Below are 25206 nucleotides of genomic sequence, written 5' to 3' on the forward strand. Positions count from 1 at the left end.
CCATTATTATTTTATTATTATTATTATTATTATGCAGCAAAGATTTGGAACATGAGAAATGTGTGTTACATTAGACCCTCCTTGGCATTGAACCAACTGGGCTAGCATTCACTCCCTCACACATTAATGAGCCTAGGGCGCTTATAGCTCTGTCACAGTTTCACTGGTTGTCCTTCCTTGGACCACTCTGGTATGGTACAATCCACTGCAAAATGGAAACAACCCATGCCATTGTTACTGTATCATTAATTTATAATAGTTATGTTGATTTTTTACGAAATATTTTCCATGTTTTTAGTCTTTGCCAGTTTCACAATAGAGCTAGCACACTCCCAGTCACAGGCTGGTACTAACCTGGTCTTAGCTGATTTAATCATTATTCATCGTCCACTGTCCTCTTTCCCTCAGTACTACTCTCTCTTTCTCCCAGTGTATGACAGCCATCTTTATTTTCCTTAAATCCACCCACTGTGACCTGGATTGAGCTGCAGATGAGGCCACATTTAGACACCTAGCATCAGCCAGAAAGGAGCTAGCACTAGCAAAGCTAACACATGCCATAACCATTCGTGAGCCATTCTCATTTCCAGATTTATGCTAATCCCTTATTAACAGCAGTGCTAGTACAGGCTATTACCATTGCAGGGTCTTCCTTACTTCCAAATGTATGCTAATCCCCTGTCAGTAGTCATACTAGCATACACCATACCCATTCTTGGGTGGTTCTTACTTTAAAAAAAAATGTGTGCTGTCAGCATTGATGCTAGCACAAGCTATAATCATTCCTTGGTCTTCATTACTTCCAAATTTATGCTAATCCCCTGACAATAGTGAAGCTAGCACTGGCTATAACCAATCCTGAGTCTTTCTTACTTCCAAATATATGTTAATCCCCAGTTCACTAGTATTATCTATCACAGGCTGTAACCTTTTACTTCCAGAATTATGCACAGCTCCTTACTTTAGCAATACTAGCATAGGGAATCACTGTGCCTGGGTCTACAGTGCTTTCAAATATATGCTAAATCTTTTTCTGTAGTCACGTTAGCTTAAGGCTACATACTGAACTTGGATGGTTCAAATGATTCATATAACTGACTGCATTTACATGAACACCACAATCAAATCAGTTAAGAAAATACAAGTTTAGCAATGATACATTCAGATTTTTCAGTCTCGCATATAAACTCTCATCAGAGCATGTGGTAAAAATCTAAATTTTGACCAAGAAACTAGTTTTATACTCTACTGTTTCAGCACAGGTGCAGATGCCTAAATCTAAGTTGCGTTAATGTGAGGAAAAACCTTTTTCTGAGGTAAAATAATAGGTCTCTCTGCCAGATGTTTACAAAATTAAATTTTTTTGGAAACAGGAAATACCCTGGGATAGTTATAGCCCCTGCTAGCATCTCTAAAGCTAGGGGTTTAGCATCAGGAAGTAAGAAAGACCCAGAGATGGCAAAACCTGTGCTAGTATCAGAATTGCTAGGGGATTATCATAAATCTGGAAGTAAGAAAGATACAGATATGTTTATCGTGTGTGCTAGCATCATGAAAGCTAGGGGATTTGCCTAAATCTGAAAGCTAGAAAAACAGAGATAGTTATAGGCTGTACTAGCATCCTTGTTGCTAGGAGTAGAGAATAAAATGGAAATAAGTGATATTCAGGGATAGTTCTAGTCTGTGCTAGTATTGCTAAAGCTGGGATTTACCATAAATCTAAGAGTAAAGGCCCAGGGATAGTTATAGCCTATGGTAGTGTCAGTGGATTTGATCTTAGCTAAGAAAGAAATACGTATACTGGAGAATCAGATAACTGCTGAAGTCTGATGAACAACTTATTGGTTTAAATGTAAACACACTAATTGGGTTTAGATTAATGTAAACATCCTCTATTCTAGGGTCCTCTGGCTCAACCAGTTGAAGAGTCCACTGACCAAGGATGGCCAAGGGGGCCAGTATCCATCCCTCTCTCTCTCTCTCTCTCTCTCTCTCTCTCTGTCCTTTTTCTGTCCCCCCTCCATCCGTCTCTCTTTCTCTCTCCAGAGAGAGGTAACCCAGATTTCAAAAATGAATTTGCTTGCCTATTTCTTTCCATCCACCACTCTCTCTCTCTCTCTCTTTCTCTCTCTCTGTCTGTCTTCACCTCATCCTGTTGGTAAAAAAAACAGAAGAATCAAATCTTGGAAAGTGAAATTTGCCCTCTCACTATTGGGTAAAGGGATACACCATCTCCTCCCTCCTGTTCCACTCCTCTTTCATTCTTGGAAAGCTCCACTCTTATCCCTCACTTTTCTTTCTCTTTTTTCCCCCCTTTGTTCTTTCTTTGCGGGGCTATTGAGAATTGATTTATTTTTTCTTCGATCAGCGTCTCTCTTTTTGTTCCACTTTTTATGAGCCAGGAATAACAGAAAAGAGAGGACGAGAGAGAGAGAGAGAAAGGGGCGAGCGACTAAGACTTTGACTAAGACTGTGCCAAACCAACGAATACAGGTACTCCTTTCCTTCTTTCCTCCTTCATTCTTTTATTCTGGTCATGCCTTCTCTTTATCTGTCTCTAAACCTACTTCACTCTAGTCATTGATTGTTCATCACTCCCAGATCCAGGTGATCTATTTGGGCTAAATGTTGCTGGGTATTTATTTCCTCTGGCTCTATTTGTTTTTCTCTTTTCTCTCATCTCCTGTTGCTCCATTTGATCCCTCGCTCTCAGTATTGGCTCCATCCCTGAATAAATATGAGCCGAATCAATCCCACTCATTTCAGTAAAGTAGCTTGAGAAATCAGAGACCTGCATTTATTGAAGTAGTTCTGAAGCTAACATGGCTAACAGTGACTGAATGTGGATGGATATACATTAGCATCATTCAAATGCAGCCGTACAGATCGGACACTGCTTTATCACTCACTGTTAGCCCTATTAGCATGTTTGCTAAAGCTATACCTGTTATATTCACACCTGCGGATCCTGTGTTCTTTCTTTTCTTGTTGTTGTTTAATGAAGTGTATTAATAAGTACTTCAACAGCAACAGTTCCTACTCTTCTAAGAAGGCTTTACACTCAATCGAACATTGCTGTGAGGATTTGATGGCAGGAACATTAACGAGGACAGCTGCTTATGTTAGATAGTGAATATCGAGTCAGAGCTGAGCCCGTAAATATTGGATGTAGCTCTGCCAACCCAGAAAATACAGGTGACTTGAGGAGATGCACATGAGCCTACAGTCATCATGCTCAATGCTAAGGGTGGGCTAGCTGGGCGTTGAAGCACTTTCAGTACCACTGAGCAAGAACTAATCATCCGAGACCCAACCTGTTGTTGTGGCTGCCAACAAATGCTCACAGAAATGTTCCAACAGCTAATCTAGAAGCGTAGAACCTGTTATTGCCGCAAAAGAGAAACAAAGTCCTTAATACCGTTCATTTCAGAAGAAATGTTGGAGCAGTGAGGGGCTTTATAGAGTATTTACATTAATTCTCTACTGAAGACACACTGTGAATGGAAAGAGAGGGGTTTGATGGGTAGAGGAGAGTTAAAAGGAGTGAGGGAAGGATTGCAGGAGCAGGTGGCGTGTGTGTGTGTGTGTGTGTGTGTGTGTGTGTGTGTGTGAAGTAGGGCAGGAGGCACACTAATCGCTGTGTGCTTCAGAAGTCCCTCTGGAAGTCTGTATTTGTGTGTGTATTAACCTCTCCTTCACTCAGTTTTCTCTCTCTCTCTCTCTCTCTCTCTCTCTCTCTCTCTCTCTCTCTCTCTCTCTTCCCCCTTCTTCTGTGTATTCCCTCTGCACACTTCTCAACATCTGTACACATTCAAACTTTTCCTTTTCCTTACAGTATCTATTTGCTTCATTCATTTCTTCATCTTATTCCCCTCACAACATCAACACAACCTTCTTGTTTCTTTATTAACTGTCCATTCTCTCAGTTCCAGTGCCGTACAGAGGCACGCTGTACTTCTACAATCACAGACGGCAGTCCATTTGTTGCTCTGCATACTGTGTTCGACCCTTCACACTGTTCTTCAGCAGTCAGGATGCGGTGGTGTGTTAGTACGTGTGGATTAGACACAGTAATGGCTGCTGGAGCTGTTGGTATCCACTCACCGCCCACTCTGTGAGGCACTACTCCCTCGTTGGTCCACCTTGTAGATGTAAAGACAGAGACAGTAGCTCATCTATCGCCGCACAGTGTGTGTCGGTCGTCCTCTAGTCCTTCATCAGTGACACAGGACGCTGTCGGCTGGATGTTTTTGGTCGGTTGACTGTTCTCGGTCCAGACACTGAGGGGTTTAAAAACTCCAGCAGCTACTGCTGTGTCTGATCCACTCTACACCAGCACAACACACACTAACACACCACCACCATGTCAGTGTCACTGCAGCGCTGAGAATGATCCACCTCCTAAATCATAGCTGCTCTGTGGTGGTCCTGTGGGGGTCCTGACCAAAGTATGCAGAGCAATAGATAGACTACAGTCTGTAAGTGTGAAATCTTGGGTAGTGGTATTCATGTGGATGTTACTTTGACAAGTACCACCTACCCAAGCCCTGTACACTGCTTCATGGCAGTGGTATTCCCTAATGGCAGTGGCTCTGGACGTATGATTTCTTTTCTCGCCCTCTTTTCTGCCCATATACCTAAACTTTCTCTTTTTCTTCTCTCTGCAGGATGTCTACCCCAGTCTCTCCATCCCCCTCTCTCTCCCCTTTGGCCCTGTCCTCCCCCTCGCCCTCCTCCTCCCCTCTTCCCTCGCCCCTCTCTCCTCCACCCAGGTTACCAGTCTTTCAGAGGAAAGGAGCCCTGAAGCACAAGAGGATCGTGGAAGTGAAGGACCATCAGTTCACGGCACGATTCTTCAAGCAGCCCACCTTCTGCAGTCACTGCACCGACTTCATCTGGTACTTCACACCACCGCTGATACACGACATGGCCAGAAGTAATCCAGCGTGTAAAAGTATTAACAGGGAGTTTGTTCACTCTTTGTGGGAGTAACAGCTTCTGCAGGACTGGGAAGGCTTTAAACTAGATGTCGGAACATTTCTGTGAGGATTTGTGGGACAGCCATGGCCACCCACCGCTCCAGGAATGTGTGCTCACTGCCCCCTAGTGTTCACTAGAGTGTGTAACTGTGTGTTTCACTGCCCGGATTGGCCAGAGATTACATGCAGGAAACAAATTCCTCTGTGTGCAAGCACAGTGGCCAATAAAGTGATTCTAATTCTAATTTGAATTGATTCAGAGTTCACAGGAATTCACAAGATGAATCACTCATCCCAGACGAACTGAATGGAGCTCCATCGTGCCATAAAATGTAGTCCCACTTCACCACCACCACCTCATTCTGCAGCACTTTACTCAGCTCTAGCTCATTATATTGATAGTGCCTTTCTTATGAGATTTTACACTACAGTTGTAATACACTGCAGGAAGTGTAGGGGGCGACATTGCTTCTGTTGTTTCACTGCACCGTAGTTGAAGAAATTGCGCATGGAAGTTGCATGAGGTGTTATTGTTCGATTAATTCAGTACTAATACAACAATTTATAGTTCAGTTAGTTGTAGAAAGGATCATTATTTACTTCATAACATGTTTTTTCTTAAAACAGTGTTTACAAACCAATGATTACCATTACGTAAATATACACAAATAAGAATTATAAAATACAATAGATATAAAGATAAAACTGTAATTGTGGGAATTCAAATATCGACTCAAATCAGATTTTTCAAAACCTGGAGTATGCTTTAAGGCTGAACACAAAGCCCTAAACCCTGCTCTGTTTCAGAGTGTACACTGCGTGGACATGTTTTCCTGTGTTTTGGAAGCGTGACGACTCCCATGACAACAGCAAACACACAGCAGAGGGAGATCTGAAGCACTTCTGCTGGAAAATAATTCATGCTAAACATGTCCGCATGCATATTTTACACAGCAAAGTGTAGAGGATTCCCATTGGTGAAGCTCCAAGCTTGTACCACCATGGAACATGCTAATGTGGCTCCCACACGTCTGCCACAGACCTAGCTTCTGAAAACATTTCGGTTTAAACCGAAACTCAGAGTTAGCGTTAGCGAACGACACCTGACTTCTACGTGATTCACCAGAATGACGATTCTGAGCTAAAATAAAAATACAAAACAAAACACAGGACTTAAATCAAACCAAACAAAATGACAATAAATAAACACCTAAAATACCTACTGATTTCTTATTGGAATTTTCCATTTGTTCCATTTGCACTTGTTATGTTCTGGAACCCAAGCTTCTTAAATGAATTGACTAATCCCCCTTAAATGGGGAAGAAGTTACATTCTGGCGGCTAAGATTCTTTCTTTCTTTTTGTTTGGTCTTTGGTCAAATTCTTTTCTCTTGCGACGGAAACGGTACAAACTCTTTTGACCATTTTGGCGGCCAGAAATCTGCATCCCTAATTTCCTGTAGAAGCAAAGGAGGAGATGAAAACACTCAGGAAGATGTCCTTTTGACGCTCTCTCCAGGAATAAGTGCTAGGTACAACATGCTGAAGTGATTGGTTACTTTAGGTTGAGTCCTCAGCTGTGGGATTAGCTGCAGCTTTCCCCTCGTCCGCTCGCTTCCTCGGCCAGCTTGGAACTCGGCCACAAACGCTCGTCCATCCTTGCCAAGATTTTTAAGCGTCCTGTTAGGCTTCAGCTCTGAAATGCTGTCAGAATTAGCATGAGCATACATGCTAAACCTGAGCACAATAACCACTGGAAAGGCTCCCAGGCAATTACAGAATTAACTTCTGTACTTTTGCACTCTGATTAATGTAGACCTGGCTCCTTGTCCCAATTCTGCTGTTTTCTGGTGCACAAATAAACACAGAATGTACAAACGTTTGTGGACATGTGTTCATGGCTGTCAGGAAGCAGGCTGATGAGGTGTTGTTACCTGTTTCTTTACCTATTTCTCAGCTGTAGATGGGACCAGATAAACTTCCTCTACTTCTAATTCCAGTGCTAGAGTTATTTAGCTCCAGGGTAATACCTGCTATTATACCAGGTTTTTCCACCGCAGTGAGCCACACTGAAGCCATACGCAGATCCACAACACGAGAGAGTTTTTTTTGTCTTCCTCATGCACCCAAACTAACTCTAACTGAGGGAGGAGGGTGTATTAGTAGAGGTCCCCGCAGACAGTATTAATTTCATTAATGAAAAATATATGTTAACAACCTATTTTACAAAATTCAAACTGGATGAGAACCATATAAGGGCGGCACGGTGGCGCAGCAGGTTAGTGTCGCAGTCACTCCAGGGACCTGGAGGTTGTGGGTTCGATTCCCGTTCCAGGTGACTGTCTGTGAGGAGTGTGGTGTGTTCTCCCTGTGTCTGTGTGGGTTTCCTCCCACAGGCCAAAAACACACGTTGGTAGGTGGATTGGCGACTCAAAAGTGTCCGTAGGTGTGAGTGAGTGAGTGAATGTGTGTGTGTGTGTTGCCCTGTGAAGGACTGGTGCCCCCTCCAGGGTGTATTCCCCGCCTTGCGTCCAATGATTCCAGGTAGGCTCTGGACCCACCTCGACCCTGAACTGGATAAGGGTTACAGATAATGAATGAATGAGAACCATATAAAAATAATCATTTGAAAATGAGAACTGTGACAAAATATTTTGCTTTTTTAAAAACAAAACAAAGATGTGAAAATTTTTGAATTTTTAGAGTCAACTCAGTTGCTATTTACAGCACGATTTTAACTTAAAATGTTCATGTTTAATAAAAGCAACCTGTTTGAAGAAATGAAGTGGCCATATTCCTTCCGTAATTTTAATGTTAACGTGTTCTTTAATGTAACAATTTTTCAGCTATTATTTATGAAACTTATTAACAAATAATACATTTAAAAAAGTATATCCTTGATCAGTACATGACTAAAATGAATTAAAATGAATTTCTTTTTTGAATGTTGGACTAAAACTAGGCTAAAACCAACAGTAATTAAATGACTTAAGATTAGAATAAATTTAGTACACATTTTAGTCAAAAGGTGAAGACTAAAATTAAATAAAAAAGAGCTGCCAAAATGAACTCTGGTGCCAGAGAGCCTGCACATATCTAAAGGAACATGAACCCATTTCCACAATCTACATCAAGCTGTTAGATTAAATATTTTCACAGCACACCTTCAGAGAGTGGTGCTGACAAAATCAGCCATTTCAGAAAACAGTGGAGGACATGTCCCTGACTTCCCTGGCAGAAATTATGCTTGTGCCCTTTTGGGGGCTACTCTGTAAGACACTTTTTTTCCAGGTACTACAGAGCAACTTTATTCTTTGTCTCATGTGTTGCACTTTATAAAATAATGTGAAAATTCAAAATAATTAATTTAATGATTATTATAGGGTTGTTTTTCTTATTAAAGACTACTACATATCATTTACACAGCACTAAAGGGTGTGCTGAAGGTATGAAAGAAGGGAGTAGACTCTTCTCTATGTTATTCTTCTCTGTGCTGTCTCCTCTGTGGCTGCTGAAGCTCAAGGCCAGAGGGATGATTTTAATAATGCAGTGGACGCTCTGTTTGAGCTCGAACTGAAGCAGCACAGAGCAGTGCTGCAGGCGAACATATGTCCCAAAACTCTCCACTCGACTCTGCACTCTCACTGACCAGTCCACCTCTCTACTCTGTACACTATAGTCTCACTGACCCGTCCACCTCTGTACTCTGTACGCTTTACTCTCACTGACCAGTCCACCTCTCTACTCTGTACACTATACTCTCACTGACCCGTCCACCTCTCTACTCTGTACACTATACTCTCACCGACCCGTCCACCTCTTTACTCTATACACTATACTCTCACTAACCCGCCCACCTCTCTACTCTGTACACTATACTCTCACTGACCAGTCCACCTCTCTACTCTGTACACTATACTCTCACTGACCCATCCACCTCTCTACTCTGTACACTATACTCTCACCGACCCGTCCACCTCTCTACTCTGTACACTATACTCTCACCGACCCGTCCACCTCTCTACTCTGCACACTATACGCTCACTGACCCATCCACCTCTCTACTCTGTACACTGTACTCTCACCGACCCGTCCACCTCTCTACTCTGTACACTATACTCTCACCGACCCGTCCACCTCTCTACTCTGTACACTATACTCTCACTGACCAGTCCACCTCTCTACTCTGCACACTATACGCTCACTGACCCATCCACCTCTCTACTCTGTACACTATACTCTCACCGACCAGTCCACCTCTCTAGTCTGTACACTATACTCTCACTGACCAGTCCACCTCTCTACTCTGTACACTATACTCTCACTGACCAGTACACCTCTCTACTCTGCACACTATACTCTCACTGACCCATCCACCTCTGTACTCTGCACACTATACTCTCACCGACCTGTCCACCTCTCTACTCTCACTGACACATCCACCTCTCTACTCTGTACACTATACTCTCACTGACCATTCCACCTCTCTACTCTGTACACTATACTCTCACTGACCCATCCACCTCTCTACTCTGTACACTATACTCTCACTGACCTGTCCACCTCTCTACTCTGTACACTATACTCTCACCGACCCGTCCACCTCTCTACTCTGTACACTATACTCTCACTGACCAGTCCACCTCTCTACTCTGCACACTATACGCTCACTGACCCATCCACCTCTCTACTCTGTACACTATACTCTCACTGACCTGTCCACCTCTCTACTCTGTACACTATACTCTCACCGACCAGTCCACCTCTCTAGTCTGTACACTATACTCTCACTGACCAGTCCACCTCTCTACTCTGCACATTATACTCTCACTGACCAGTCCACCTCTCTGCTCTGCACACTATACTCTTACTGACCCATCCACCTCTCTACTCTGTACACTATACTCTCACTGACCCATCCACCTCTGTGCACTATACTCTCACTGACCAGTCCACCTCTCAACTCTGCACACTCTACTCTCACTGACCCATCCACCTCTCTACTCTGTACACTATACTCTCACTGACCAGTCCACCTCTGTACTCTGTACACTATACTCTCACTGACCAGTACACCTCTCTACTCTGCACACTATACTCTCACTGACCCATCCACCTCTGTACTCTGCACACTATACTCTCACCGACCCGTCCACCTCTCTACTCTCACTGACACATCCACCTCTCTACTCTGTACACTATACTCTCACTGACCAGTCCACCTCTCTACTCTGTACACTATACTCTCACTGACCCATCCACCTCTCTACTCTGTACACTATACTCTCACTGACCCGTCCACCTCTGTACACTATACTCCCACTGACCAATCCACCTCTCTACTCTGCACACTATACTCTCACTGACCCATCCACCTCTGTACTCTGCACACTATACTCTCACCGACCTGTCCACCTCTCTACTCTGTACACTATACTCTCACCAACCAGTCCACCTCTCTACTCTGTACACTATACTTTCACTGACCCGTCCACCTCTTTACCCTGTACACTATACTCTCACTGACCAGTCCACCTCTCTACTCTATACACTATACTCTCTACTCTGTACAATATACTCTCACCAACCAGTCCACCTCTCTACTCTGTACACTATACTCTCACTGACCCGTCCACCTCTCTACTCTGTACACTATACTCTCACTGACCAGTCCACCTCTCTACTCTGTACACTATACTCTCACTGACCCGTCCACCTCTCTACTCTGTACACTATACTCTCACTGACCAGTCCACCTCTGTACTCTGTACACTATACTCTCACTGACCCGTCCACCTCTCTACTCTGCACACTATACTCTCACTGACCCGTCCACCTCTCTGCACACTATACTCTCACTGACCCATCCACCTCTCTACTCTGTACACTATACTCTCACTGACCCGTCCATCTCTGTGTACTATACTCTTACTAACCAGTCCACCTCTCTACTCTGCACACTATACTCTCACTGACCCATCCACCTTTGTACTCTGTACACTATACTCTCACTGACCAATCCACCTCTCTACTCTGTACACTGTAGTCTCAATGACCAGTCCACTTCTTTACCCTCTCTTTCACTCTCTCTTTTTCTGTCGCCCTATGTCTCTTTTTCTCGCAGTGTCCCTTGCTTTTTCTTTCTCCTTTTTCTCTTTTTGCTCCCTTCCTCTTTTTCTTTCTGCAGCCTTTGCCAGTAACATTTACCAGCTAATGCCATTTTGATCAGTAAAACCTCCTATATAGTAACTGTTTAGTGAGCTTGTTGCAGGGCACTGGAATGAGTTGAAAGGCCGCTTGTGCCTCAGAGCTGAAGTTGCACTCTGCATTGCCCTCTGGTGGTCAGTGAGGAAGACACTAATCTGTTCCAACAGTTTTGTACTGAGCAGGAGAAACCAGAGGAACTAACTTTTGTCTCAATATTTTCTCTGTTTTAGGGGCATAGGAAAGCAGGGGTTCCAATGCCAAGGTAACACCCCCATAACATCTAAGATCATTTCTCTTTCTACTACATTTGTGTGCCTTCTTCTACTAAATGTCCAAAAATATATAGACACTTTCTAGCTCTTGTAAAACCAAGGGTTCTAGTATATTGAGTTTCCTCACACTTTACTGTAGTGACAGCAACAGGACGAATACGTTTACACTGCATTCAGTGAAGGGCATTAATGACATTGTTTTTTATTGCTGTGTTCATTTATTCATTTATTCATCTCCTGTTACGCTCTGTTATTGGATGATTAGTTAATTCTGATGCGTCCGTTAGATGGTTTCTGAAATGTATTGTATGAACATCAGGATCATGTACAAGTTTAACATCTCTGTATCTAATCTCTTTTAGTTTGCAGTTTCGTGGTCCACAAGCGCTGTCACGAGTTTGTCACCTTCACGTGTCCTGGAGCCATCACCGCACCTAAAGCAGAGGTATGCAACATGTTTCCCCCCGCCCCCCGCCCCTCTCTCTTTAGCATCGGCTAACATTGAAAACCCCATAGCTGCGCTGGCATATTCAACTCATTGCAGTGGTGATAATTCTGATGATAATTTTCTTCTGCTTCGACTTCATCTTGTTACATCAGCCTCTCTCCCTCTCCCCCTCCACCCCTCCAGACCCTGCGCTCTCGGTTCTTTCATCCTTAGCCCTCGCCCCTCTTTCCCTCTCCATCTCTCCTGCAGTACTGCTATCAGAGCTGATGATTTACAGAGTTTTCAACTCTCCTTTCTCTCTCTCTCTCTCTCTCTCTCTTTCTGTCTCGCTCACACACACACATCTATTCTCATAAACACCACTCCAGCCCACGCTAAAAGCATTAGATGGAACTCCATCACTCCAGGGAACATAGTTCCACTCCTCTACTACCCCTCTAGCCCACACTTGACATTGAACATTTGGAAACTTTGGTTCATCCCATTTCCCTTCATACAATTCCTATGGAGATGATACTAAGTGTGTGTTTACACTGTACATTTATTAATGACCAGGTATGTCCAGAAACTTTAGGACATGAAGTGCATGCCTCTGGGATACAGTGGTTGGTAGCTGGTCCCATAGTTTGTGTACGAGAGAGAGAGAGAGAGAGCACATGATGTGTATGAAAGAGGAAGAGAGTGGGGTTATGACACAGAGGGAGAGGAGGGGAAGCATGAAATCTGGCAGAGGATGAAGAAAAGGGGCGGAGACTAGTCAGAGAGAGACGGAGGGAAAAAGAAAAGACAGATGACAGGAGCTGAGGACGAGAGACACAGAGAGAGAACAAGAGAGCGAGAGATTAGCAGAGAGGATGAGGGAGAGAGGGACAACCACAGAGACAGTGAGACCCACAGGGGGAGGGGGGGGGTAGAGTGAGATAGTCTATGAAAGAGAGAGAGAGATAGAGGGAAAGTGAGAGAGACATTGGAAAAGAAGGGGGGGGGTTCAGTTTTCACAGCTGAGCTGAACTCATTTATTCATCTACCATTCAGCTCCCTCAAAATAGCCTGAGCTAATTGGCTCACAGTCACTTCAAAATGGAGCCGTTTCTCTCTGTGTGTGTGTGTGTGTGTGTGTGTGTGTGTGTGTGCTGTGTGTGTTTACAGGTGTCTGTACTGAGAGACGGACTCATCAGAGCTCTTCTATTTATAGAGAAAAGGGCAGCATCAGTGAGATTCTCATCAGACTCCTAATTTAAGCCTCTCTCTCTCTCTCTTCTATCTCTCTGTCCTCTCTCTCTCTCTCTCTCTCACTCGCTCTCTCTCTCTCTCTCTCTCTCTCTCTCTCTGTCCTCTCTCTCTCTCTCTCTCTCTCTCTCTCTCTAGGATCTAAAGAGTAAACACAAGTTTAAGATTCACACCTACTCCAGTCCAACCTTCTGTGATCACTGTGGCTCTCTGCTCTACGGCCTGATTCACCAGGGCATGAAGTGCACCAGTGAGTGAGTGAGTGAGTGCATGTGTGTGTGTGATTGAGTGTGTATGTGTGTGTGTGTGCAGAATGTACAGAAGAAACTGGAGAAATTAACTAAATCCTCTTAAAATAAGAAATCCCATAGCATCATTGAACAATTATCAGAGCAAATCTCTAAAGCAGTTGAACTTCGTTTAGGACTTTACAGAGACTGTCAGACTTCCCCTTGAATAAAGAGAAAACTGAGATACCAATCTGTGACACACTGGAAATACAGTGTGCCAGGGTTTTAATAGCATCATATTAAACAACATGACGTGTTAACAAGCGTCAAATCAGTTTACACTTTAATAAACATGTCCCAGCTGCCAGGGATAAGTTCCGTGACGAGTCTTCATTAAGAATATAATCACAGAGACAGTGTACCACACCAGACTCTGAGAGGTTGTCATGTAAGCAAGTGGAATATGGAAAATATACATAATTGGGTCAGGAGATGGATAAAATACTCCATAATCACTGAGAAACAACAACACAAAAAAGAAAAGAGGACAGGGTCTGGAAATATCTCAAGTAACGGTATGAACAAGCAGGAGACACGTATTCTAACAAAACATGGTCAAATATAGACATCAAATCTGGAAATATCCACACACATGCCCCAGACATTCTGGAGCTATGCCTTTGGGTCAATCTGGAAGCACACAGACAATCTGGATGTACTGTAAAGCAATCTGTAGATATGTTCTGGACATGATAGTGGTTTGGGACAACCTAGAGACTCTGAGACAATCTGGAGACATGTTCTAAAACCAGGGGCACGAACAGGGACAATCTTGAGTCACACCCGGATATAAATATAAGCCACAATCTGCGACAATCTTGAGCCACACTCAGAGACAACCTTGAGTCACACCCGGATATAAACATAAGCCACAATCTGGGACAATCTTGAGCCACAATCTGGGACAATTTTGAGCCACTCTCAGAGACAACCTTGAGTCACACCCGGATATAAACATAAGCCACAATCTGGGACAATCTTGAGCCACACTCTGGGACAATCTTGAGCCACACCCAGATATAAACATAAGCCACAATCTGGGATAATCTTGAGCCACAATCCGGGACAATCTTGAGCCACACTCAGAGACAACCTTGAGTCACACCCGGATATAAACATAAGCCACAATCTGGGACGATCTTGAGCCACACTCTGGGACAATCTTGAGCCACAATCTGGGACAATCTTGAGCCACAATCTGGGACAATCTTGAGCCACACTCAGAGACAACCTTGAGTCACACTCGGATATAAACATAAGCCACAATCTGTGACAATCTTGAGGCACACTCTCGGACAATCTTGAGATACACTCTGGGATAATCTTGAGGCACACTCTGGGACAATCTTGAGATACACTCTGGGACAATCTTGAGCCACACTCTGGGACAATCTTGAGCCACACTCTGGGACAATCTTGAGGCACACTCTGGGACAATCTTGAGTCACACCCAGATATAAACATAAGCCACAATCTGGGACAATCTTGAGCCACAATCCGGGACAATCTTGAGATACACTCTGGGATAATCTTGAGGCACACTCTGGGACAATCTTGAGATACACTCTGGGATAATCTTGAGGCACACTCTGGGACAATCTTGAGATACACTCTGGGATAATCTTGAGGCACACTCTGGGACAATCTTGAGTCACACTCGGATATAAATATAAGCCACAATCTGTGACAATCTTGAGGCACACTCTCGGACAATCTTGAGATACACTCTGGGATAATCTTGAGGCACACTCTGGGACAATCTTGAGATACACTCTGGGATAATCTTGAGGCACACTCTGGGACAATCTTGAGATACACTCTGGGATAATTTTGAGGCACACTCTGGGACAATCTTGAGTCACACTCGGATATAAATATAAGCCACAATCTGTGACAATCTTGAGGCACACTCTGGGACAATCTTGAGATACACTCTGGGATAATCTTGAGGCACACTCTGGGATAATCTTGAGGCACACTCTGGGACAATCTTGAGATACACTCTGGGATAATCTTGAGGCACACTCTGGGACAATCTTGAGCCACATTCTGGGACAATCTTGAGCCACACTCTGGGACAATCTTGAGGCACGCTCTGGGGCAATATTTAGCCACACTCTGAGACAATCTTGAGACACACTCTGAAACAATTTGAGACACACTCTGAAACAATCTTGAGCCACACTCTGGGGCAAACCTGAGGCACGCTCTGGGGCAATATTTAGCCATACTCTGAGACAATCTTGAGCCACACTCTGGGACAATCTTGAGACACACTCTGAAACAATCTTGAGCCACAATCTGGGACAATCTTGAGCCACACTCTGGGGCAAACCTGAGGCACGCTCTGGGGCAATATTTAGCCACACTCTGAGACAATCTTGAGCCACACTCTGGGACAATCTTGAGACACACTCTGAAACAATCTTGAGCCACAATCTGGGACAATCTTGAGCCACACTCTGGGACAATCTTGAGCCACATTCTGGGACAATCTTGAGCCACACTCTGGGACAATCTTGTGCCACGCTCTGGGGCAAACCTGAGGCACGCTCTGGGGCAAACCTGAGGCACACTCTGGGGCAAACCTGAGCCACACTCTGGGACAATCTTGAGATACACTCTGAGACAATATTTAGCCACAATCTGCAACAAACTTGAAGCACACTCTGGGACAATCTTGAGACACACTCTGAGACAATCTTGAGCCACATTCTGGGACAGTCTTGAGCCACATTCTGGGACAATCTTGAGCCACACTCTGGGACGATCTTGTGCCACACTCTGGGACAATCTTGTGCCACACTCTGGGACAATCTTGAGGCACGCTCTGGGGCAAACCTGAGCCACGCTCTGGGGCAATCTTGAGCCACGCTCTGGGGCAATCTTGAGGCACACTCTGGGACAATCTTGAGCCACAATCTGGGAGAATCTTGAGCCACAATCTGGGACAGTCTTGAGCCACAATTTGGGACAATCTTGAGCCACACTCAGGGACAACCTTGAGTCACACCTGGATAAAAACATAAGCCACAATCTGGGACAGTCTTGAGCCACAATCTGGGAAAATATTGAGATACAATCTGAGACAATCTTGAGATACACTCTGAGACAATCTTGAGCCACAATCTGCGACAATCTTGAGCCACAATCTGCGACAATCTTGAGCCACACTCTGGGACAATCTTGAGCCACACTCTGGGACAATCTTGAGCCACACTCTGGGACAATCTTGAGCTACACTGTAGGCTTGAGCCAAAGTTCCAAATCCAAGAGGTCTGCACCTGTTTTGCACTTTAACAGACTTGATCCAGCAGAGCAAAGGTCAATAAATACAATCATATGATCCAGGCTGGGATTTTACAATAGCCAGCCAGTATGAGGCTATACCTGGCCAGTCATATGCACTAGCAGTTGTAGCTATAATGTCATACCAGCCAGTCACTTTAAAATCCTGGCCTGTAACCTGCATCTAAGGTCCGGATTTGATGACTTCTGCAGTAGGGTATCCAGGAGTGGCTGAATATTAAATCAAGGTGTGTTATGATATAGATCTCCAAAACCAGAATTGCGTAGCGCTTTAATCATGGACACCACAAGGGCTGTGGTCAGGGAGATCAGAGATGTCTGTTAAGGAGGCAGCTGACAGGGAGGTCACATGGGAGACAGTTGTCAGGGAAAACAGCTGAGACACTGGTAAGGAAATGGATAATGGTAGACTGAGAACCTGGAGGGTCTGTGACCACAAGACAAGCATCAGAACATACTTCTATTTTAACTGCTTCACGACTTAAGGTGGAGCAGAATATACGTATAAGACACAATAATAACCAGTGCATCATTCAAGGGGGAATGGTGTCAGAACATAACTTCTGCACCATTTAAGGTGGACAAGAACATTTGAATAACAAACCTCAGTTCTGTGCTCCAGTCTACTGGTTCAACTTTGGACCAATCAGAATGAGTCTTTCTCCAGTTGGCCCTGCTTTGACACTTTGCTTTGCATTCACTTCTGCCTGGCCATATCTTCAAAATGGCCAGTGCAATGACCATTCAATATGCAGTCAGCTTTAGGCACAGTTTGGAGGAGACATCTGGATGCAAGGAAATATCAGACAGGAATGGAATGAAGGAGTCTGATTAGTTCTGGGACGGACGCCCAGCAGGAAGATTTCTGAATGATAGCACCGGGCCTCAATGTCCGTCCGAAGAGTTTGGATCACATCAGGGCTGTAAGATTTTAATGATGGGCTTCTAAGGGGTGTGGCTTGGGTACGTATAAAGATTGAGCACAGTTCAGTCCCAAACTTCAGTAGAAGCTGAGCCTAGCTTCAGAGAAAAAGGCCGTTATTCTGAAGAGTGCAGTTCATATTCTCCATTCCTTCCACTGATGAATATAATATATAATATGTCGCTGTCAAACGGCTCAAGTGTCCATTTTGTCTTTTTGTTTCCTCCGGGTGCTCTCGTTTCCTCCCACGGTCCAAAAACACCCATTGGTAGGTGGATTGGTGACTCAAGAGTGTCCCTAGGTGTGACTGCGTGAGTGTGTGTTGCCCTTCAAAAGGACTGGCGCCCCCTCCAGGGTGTGTTCCTACCTTGCACTCAGTGATCCACTGTAAACTTGAACTTGACTTCATAAGCAGTTACAGACAATGAATGAATGAATTAAACTATAAATTAGGCGTAGGGCTGGTCGATACGGCCAAAATCTATAACAGTGGGTGGCACGGTGGCGCAGCAGGTAGTGTCGCAGTCACACTGCTCCAGGGGCCTGGAGGTTGTGGGTTCGATTCCCGCTCCGGGTGACTGTCTGTGAGGAGTGTGGTGTGTTCTCTCTGTGTCTGTGTGGGTTTCCTCCGGGTGACTGTCTGTGAGGAGTGTGGTGTGTTCTCTCTGTGTCTGCGTGGGTTTCCTCCGGGTGACTGTCTGTGAGGAGTGTGGTGTGTTCTCCCTGTGTCTGCGTGGGTTTCCTCCGGGTGACTGTCTGTGAGGGTTACAGACAATGAATGAATGAATATGAACAGTATAAAATCCACCAAAAAAATTCCAAGAACAAACAAGAAACATGACATCACCATCAAACATAAACGTATTGGCTTTGTCATTATTAATATTTTGGAAAAAAAATTTAAAGTGAGTGCACTGTAATGAACATCAGTCAGTGACAGATATTGTAAATAATGTGTATTGAAAAATTGAAAATGTGTATAAATATCATATCATTGTTATTGCAACATTTAATATTGCGATTTACACTGATATTGAACTATTGTCCAGCCCCAATTAGACGTACACATGGGATTTTTAAGCATTTTTGTGTAACACAATAATAAATAAGTAGCATAAGTAGACATTTATGAGTAAAGTAGTTCCTAAAGAGCACAGAATGGGGGTTTTTAAGGGGAAAATAAAAATAAATCTAAGTCATTTTCCTCTGTGTTCGTCTGAGGTTGTGACATGAACGTCCATAAGCGATGTGAGAGCAGCGTTCCCAGCCTCTGTGGACAGGACCACACGGAGAAAAGAGGGCGGATCCACCTGAGCATCCGAGGAGAGAAGGAGGATATATACGTCACAGGTAGAGGACACTGTTAAACCTCGCGCATGTAACAATACAGACTCCAATAACAATTCACACGCCCATGAACCCACGCAGGTGAGGTTATTTCTACAGCACTTTCCACACGCAGGTAATCCAATGTGCTTTGCATAAATTAAATAAACAACAAAGAAATACGTGTGTACAATCGAGTAACATGAATTGTGAGAGAAAAATAAAAATGAAGCAGGATTATACTCAGAACCTGTAAAGCGTGACTGATCTCTGGGATCACGGCACTAGCAGCTAGAGTCCAATTAATATCCAGAATAAACAATGCGTTATTTTATATTTATCTGTGCCTTTTCCAGCTTCCTTTAAGAGTGGAAGATGATCACACATTATTCTTTAGAATAAATAAAACCTGTAAACATTGCTAGGCTTTAAGGATAATTTGGGATTTACTCTGTATTCAACAATTCACTGATTGATTGTTAACTTTAAATATAAAAGAACCCAGGTTTAAAGAAAGGGATTAATATAGAGCAGGAGACGCTGGTGGATTAAGTAAAGTTTAACGACTGAAAATACAAATAAGAGGAAGAGTAGTGATAAAATGCATTAATGCCTGGTTTGTGTATTTTAATTCTCTATAGGCTCCAGCTGATTTTGAGCCTAGGGGAATGTGTGTAATTGAATAAAATAATGTTGACTACATGATAAAACCCATATAATCGCTCATAATACACACTGGACCATGTTATTACAACCATAAAGTGTAACTTTGGTGGTACACTAGCCGTTAGAAACACAGCAACTGACAGCAAAGCACTTGCTACCAGAATCGATATCCAAACTGAGGTAATCTGGCTAAAGTTAGCAGCTGCTAGCACTCGCCCTTGTTCATCAGTAACTCTCAAAACCGGATTACAACACTGTCCTCAACACAGCTTGGGTTCCACCGACACAAAGTGTAACTTCAGTCACTTAATCCACGTAGCAACCGGCGAAAAGCACGTATTACCAAAATCGATGTCTAAGAAGTGAGCTAATCTGGCTAAAGTTAGCATCTGCAAACCCTGGCTGTTCAGTAACTTTATATAAGGCTTTAAGGATAATTTGGGATTTACACTGTCTTCAACAATGCACTGATTGATTGTTAACGTTAAATATAAAAGAACCCAGATTTAAAGAAAGGGAATAATAAAGAGCAGGAGACGCTGGTGGATTAAGTAAAGTTTAACGACTGAAAATAAAATAAGAGGAAGAATAGTGATAAAATGCATTAATGTCTGTTTGTGCATTTTAATTCCCACAGAATAGAGCCTCAAAGGGTTCTCTGCGTGATGCGGTACTCTTAAACATCTACAGGTTCTGCATTACTGCCAGCAGGGTCTTGTTGGAGTGCAGCGCTTCTCCAGCAGAGAGCAGCGTTGCCATTTGTTTGTAATTTGTCATTTTCTTCCCCCTAGTTTAAGAGTAGAGCATTCATTTTAGTATGTTTCATTCATGTATGTATTTACATGTGTAGTCTATTATTCCTTATATTATTTAGCATTGTACACCTGTTGTCAGATGATCATATGCTTAAAAACACTCGTAAAAACAAATGTTACGGAGATACCAAGTCAAAACTGTTAAGCTATTTCAGTCAGAAATGGCAGGGAGCTTCTGTATGAGCATCCACAGGAGTGTCACTTGGGTTCCTCCACTTAATCTCCCCCTGTTCTTACCTTGCAGAGCCTTTGTTGGGCCCTTTTTAGCTCACTGACTCGATTTCAGCAAATGTACTCTGGAAGGGGGTGTTACAGGGTGTTTTTTCATTTGCCTTCTGTTGTTCTAATTGAATTGAAATAAATGTTCACTTGCTCCGGAGAGGGAGTGTGTGTGGTCTGGAGCAGTGAACCAAGGCCGTGTTTGTTCTCGCCTTAAAAACTGAGATAGGCTTCTTATTCACACACACACACACACACACACACACACACAAGTACATCCACATTGGCTTCAGGTCAAATAATGAGTTCATCCGTCCACAAAGAAACAAAACCCGCCACAGCTGGCTGGTAAAATGTTTAGAAAATAAAGCTCTTAAAGCTTTATATTCATGCTCCAACCGAGCAGAACTCTGGCAAATTCCCTAAACGCTCAGTTAGAGTCAAAGTACATTATACGTTCCAATATTTCCAGACACTCTCTGATTTAATTTGCACCCGGTGTGGCCCGTAAGTGTCCAGTTGTCCTTACATAGCTCATGTAATCTCTACAGAAAAGCTTGTCTCACTGAAGCAGCTGTACAGGAGCCTAAGATCACCATCCTTAAAGGAATACCATGTAAGAATTGGCGTTTTTGTCTCCTGAGCACCCCCTACCTGCTGCTGAGTGTAATTCATGTTTACAGTACTGTCGTGAAATCAAGTCTCTCACACACATCTGTCTCCCTGGCTCGCTCGCTCACTCACTCACTTAAACATGACTTTCTCCCTCTCTCGCTCTCTCTCTTTTACTCACGCGCTCATCGAGTGATGTTTACAAAAATAGCAAACAATTTTGGGGCTCCAGCTGATTTTGAGCCTAGGGGAATGTGTGTAATTGAATAAAATAATGTTGACTACATGATAAAACCCATATAATTGCTCATAATACACACTGGACCATGTTATTACAACCATAAAGTGTAACTTTGGTGGTACACTAGCCGTTAGAAACACAGCAACTGACAGTAAGCACTTGCTAGCAGAATCGATATCCAAACTGAGCTAATCTGGCTAAAGTTAGCAGCTGCTAGCACTCGCCCTTGTTCATCAGTAACTCTCAAAACCGGATTATAACACTGTCCTCAACAAAGCTTGGGTTCCACCGACACAAAGTGCAACTTCAGTCACTTAAACCACATAGCAACCTGTGAAAAAAAGTACTTATCACTAAAATCGTTGTGAAATGTGAAAAGTGAGCTAATCCGGCTAAAGTTAGCAACTGCAAACCCTGGCTGTTCAGTAACTCTGAGAAACTGATTATTACACTTCTGTCAACAAAACTATCACTAACTAGCACCGTAACACGTGAAAAAAGGGCAATATATACTTACTGCTCCAACACTAATGTGTCTTCATGTCTGTTTCAGATCACTCTACTGTGTAAATTCAGTCCAGTATTAACTCTTGTACGCCCGCTTATTCTCTTTCTCTCTTTCACTCTCTCTCTCTCACATACGGAGCTAGATTCTTCTTGTAGCTAGGCAACCATCAACCTGTGAGCTATGTGCAGTTACCTATTTTTTGTGAGAGTCCTGCACCCCGTGATTCAGAAGTTACTTAGTGCAGTAAACCAGAAGAGGACCCAGCGAAGCCTCCACAGAGGCAGTATTCTCTCTATTACAGCTTTGTGGAAAATTACTATCATTTACAAGCTGTAATTTTAAGTTAGAAATACTACATAGTGTTCCTTTAATTCCACATGTTGGCTAAAAGGGTATAAAGCCCCGATGATTGGGCTGAGGAAGGACCTTCATCCAATAACTTTAGCTCAATGTGCATAGATAAGTACAATATTGTGTTTATTAGTAATAAAATAACTTACTTAAAACATTAAAGTGTAACACCTATACCATTTTAAATTTCCATCCACTTGTGGTGTGTGTGTGTGTGTGTGTGCTTGCAGTGCGTGAGGCCCGTAACCTGATCCCGATGGACCCTAATGGTCTGTCTGACCCCTACGTGAAGCTAAAGCTGATTCCAGACCCCAAGAGCCACAGCAAACAGAAAACCAAAACGATCCGGTCCACGCTCAACCCCGTCTGGAACGAGAGCTTCACCTTGTGAGTGCGTCTAATCTTATTCATTCATTCATTCATTGTCTGTAAGAGCTTATCCAGTGCAGGGTCACGGTGGGTCTGGAGCACAGCTGGAATCACTGGGCACAAGGTGGGAACACACCCTGGAGGGGGCGCCAGTCCTGCACAGTTCACTTCACAAACTCACACCTACGAACACGTTGGAGTCGCCAATCCACCTACTAACGTGTGTTTTTGGAGCGTGCGAGGAAACCGGAGCACCCGGAGGAAACCCACACAGACACACCCGTGTGATTTACACTCTGCCACTGTAAGGGGGAGCCCATGGGGAAAACACCCAAAGTTTCCTAGTGTTTCTTTAAAGACTAAGTGTGTTTATACAGAGAAACAGTATCATGTGTAAATATTTGTGCATTTTTTAGGGAAATCCAAGTCTAAAGCTTTTCTCCTTCTTTTCTCTGTGTTTTATATTTCACATACAATCTCTCTCTCTCTCTCTCTCTCTCTCTCTCTCTAGTTCAGTGCGCGGTAGACAGTGGGACAGGCGTTTGTCTGTAGAGGTGTGGGATTGGGACAGAACCTCTCGGAATGACTTTATGGGCGCTCTGTCATTCGGAGTGAGTGAGATTTTTCGTCGTCCGGTCTGCGGCTGGTTCAAACTGCTCAACCAGGATGAGGGGGAGTACTATAACATACCCGTACCTGACCCAGACCTACAGGTGACTGTCCACAGCAGTTTACACAACAGTTACAGCTGCTGTGTCACACTGTATCTGTCTGAACACCTGCAGACTCCTCCTTGTCCTGCATTGCTTTTGAAAAACAAGGTTGTTAATTAAGAGCTTGTTCTGCTCAATTAAACACTTAAATTTCAGGTATCTGCATTTACAGTCTGACTAAGAACAGTAATTTAAGGTGCATTTTGCCTCGCCAAATTTTCTTTTAAGATACTAATGACTCAGCGAATTCGTCGTCTGATGAGTCATAAATCCTGAATTATTATTAAAGATATCTCAAATTCAAATTCGACGAGTCAAAATACATTTTCAGATATCTGAATTCACTGTGTGTATTCGTCCCCCCATGTGCCCCAATGGTTGCCAGGTGTGTTCACTTTGACCGAATTTGGGCTTATTTCTCTGTAAAGTCGCTTACATAACAGAATTATTATAAGTTTATTTACATGTCAGGGACTGGGGGAAATACAGAAAAAATATACAACGCTGAAGTTGGCTTCTTATTCGCCAGCTTCTTATTCAGATATTCTGTTCCACCTTAAATGATGCAGTGATTGCATTCTGTCACCAATAGATGGCATGACCATACCGTGGAAATATTACACGTTTGGCTTATTTTCGAGGGCATTATCTCTATGAAGCAATGCCAAAAAGGCAATAACATTTTGGAAATGCAACCCACGACTAAAAATTTGTAAGTGACTTTACTGCAAATGTAAAACCAAGGTCCACTATAATATGCAGACCTGGCAACTTTTACATGACGCTAAAATGTGCTGTGTATGTCAGCTACGTTTTGACAAGTCAGAATAATAACTTAAGATATCTACAATCACATTCTGACTAGTCAAAATTATCTTTTAAGATATCATATACTCCTAAACTGGCGCTACAGATGAGGTGCCACTGCGATGTATCACCTTACCGATGCACCACTAGGTGCTGGCACCTATAAATGACTTTCAGTTCTCAGCTTTTTGTGCCTGACGCAGACATATATCGAATGTAGAATGGGAAAAGCTTGTAGTCCAGTGGTCCACAAACAAAGTGACAGTGGACTGTGTGCGAATATGGGATGCTATGTTTGTAGCATGTTACTTGTTTGGTCCGCTTACATGCTAATAGCATACGTGTGTTAGCTATAGCCTAAACATCCATGTGCTAGCTAAACTTAGGCTACTGGCAGATGTTCATCATACAACTGGAGTATATGCCAATGTAAAAACGGATGTCGATGTCAACGGTATATGCCACTGTCACCCGTACGTAAGATGCCAATACCTTTTCATGTTATTACTGCCTCTCCGAATTCTGTGACCCTAGAGGGCGCTACTTCATAGCCTTGGCATAGGAGGTCACAATCTCTGACCACTTATAAACATTCATGTTTAAGCACATTTATGTAATTAATATTCAGTGGGGTCACAAATTCTGTGGGCAGCTGTGAGAAATTGTGACCCTATGCTGGGCATGAATTAGCGCCCTCTAGGGTCACAAAACTCAACGGTCACAGAATGCGGTGTAACACCAGCACACATCTTGAAAAACTCTCCTAGGTAAACAATCATCTTCAAAAACCTCAAAAAATGTCACTTCTGAGTGACAAGGTGAGATTTTGCGTCCCTTAAATAATTCTAAATGAATTGACAGTTAAGGAACTTTAGGCAAAACTTAGCGTTTTTTTAACGGACATTCAGTACTTAAGGGAACG

General features: G+C 43.4%; 1 protein-coding gene across 2 annotated transcripts in view; it reads left to right on the top strand.

Moving 5' to 3' along the window:
• LOC136708185 (voltage-dependent calcium channel gamma-7 subunit-like) overlaps positions 1-25206 on the top strand; it is an 89690-nt gene that overhangs the window by 24915 nt on the left and 39569 nt on the right. For both annotated transcript variants that reach the window (XM_066682533.1, XM_066682534.1), the window contains 8 exons: positions 2403-2493; positions 4668-4898; positions 11417-11448; positions 11821-11903; positions 13275-13386; positions 18879-19007; positions 22626-22782; positions 23276-23477. In XM_066682533.1, coding sequence (XP_066538630.1) covers positions 4669-4898; positions 11417-11448; positions 11821-11903; positions 13275-13386; positions 18879-19007; positions 22626-22782; positions 23276-23477 — 945 coding nt within the window. In that variant the 5' untranslated portion in view covers positions 2403-2493; position 4668. The remainder of the gene's footprint in view (positions 1-2402; positions 2494-4667; positions 4899-11416; positions 11449-11820; positions 11904-13274; positions 13387-18878; positions 19008-22625; positions 22783-23275; positions 23478-25206) is intronic.

Source organism: Hoplias malabaricus, chromosome 10, assembly GCF_029633855.1.
Source record: "Hoplias malabaricus isolate fHopMal1 chromosome 10, fHopMal1.hap1, whole genome shotgun sequence".
In the NCBI taxonomy this organism is placed as follows: Eukaryota; Metazoa; Chordata; class Actinopteri; order Characiformes; family Erythrinidae; genus Hoplias; species Hoplias malabaricus.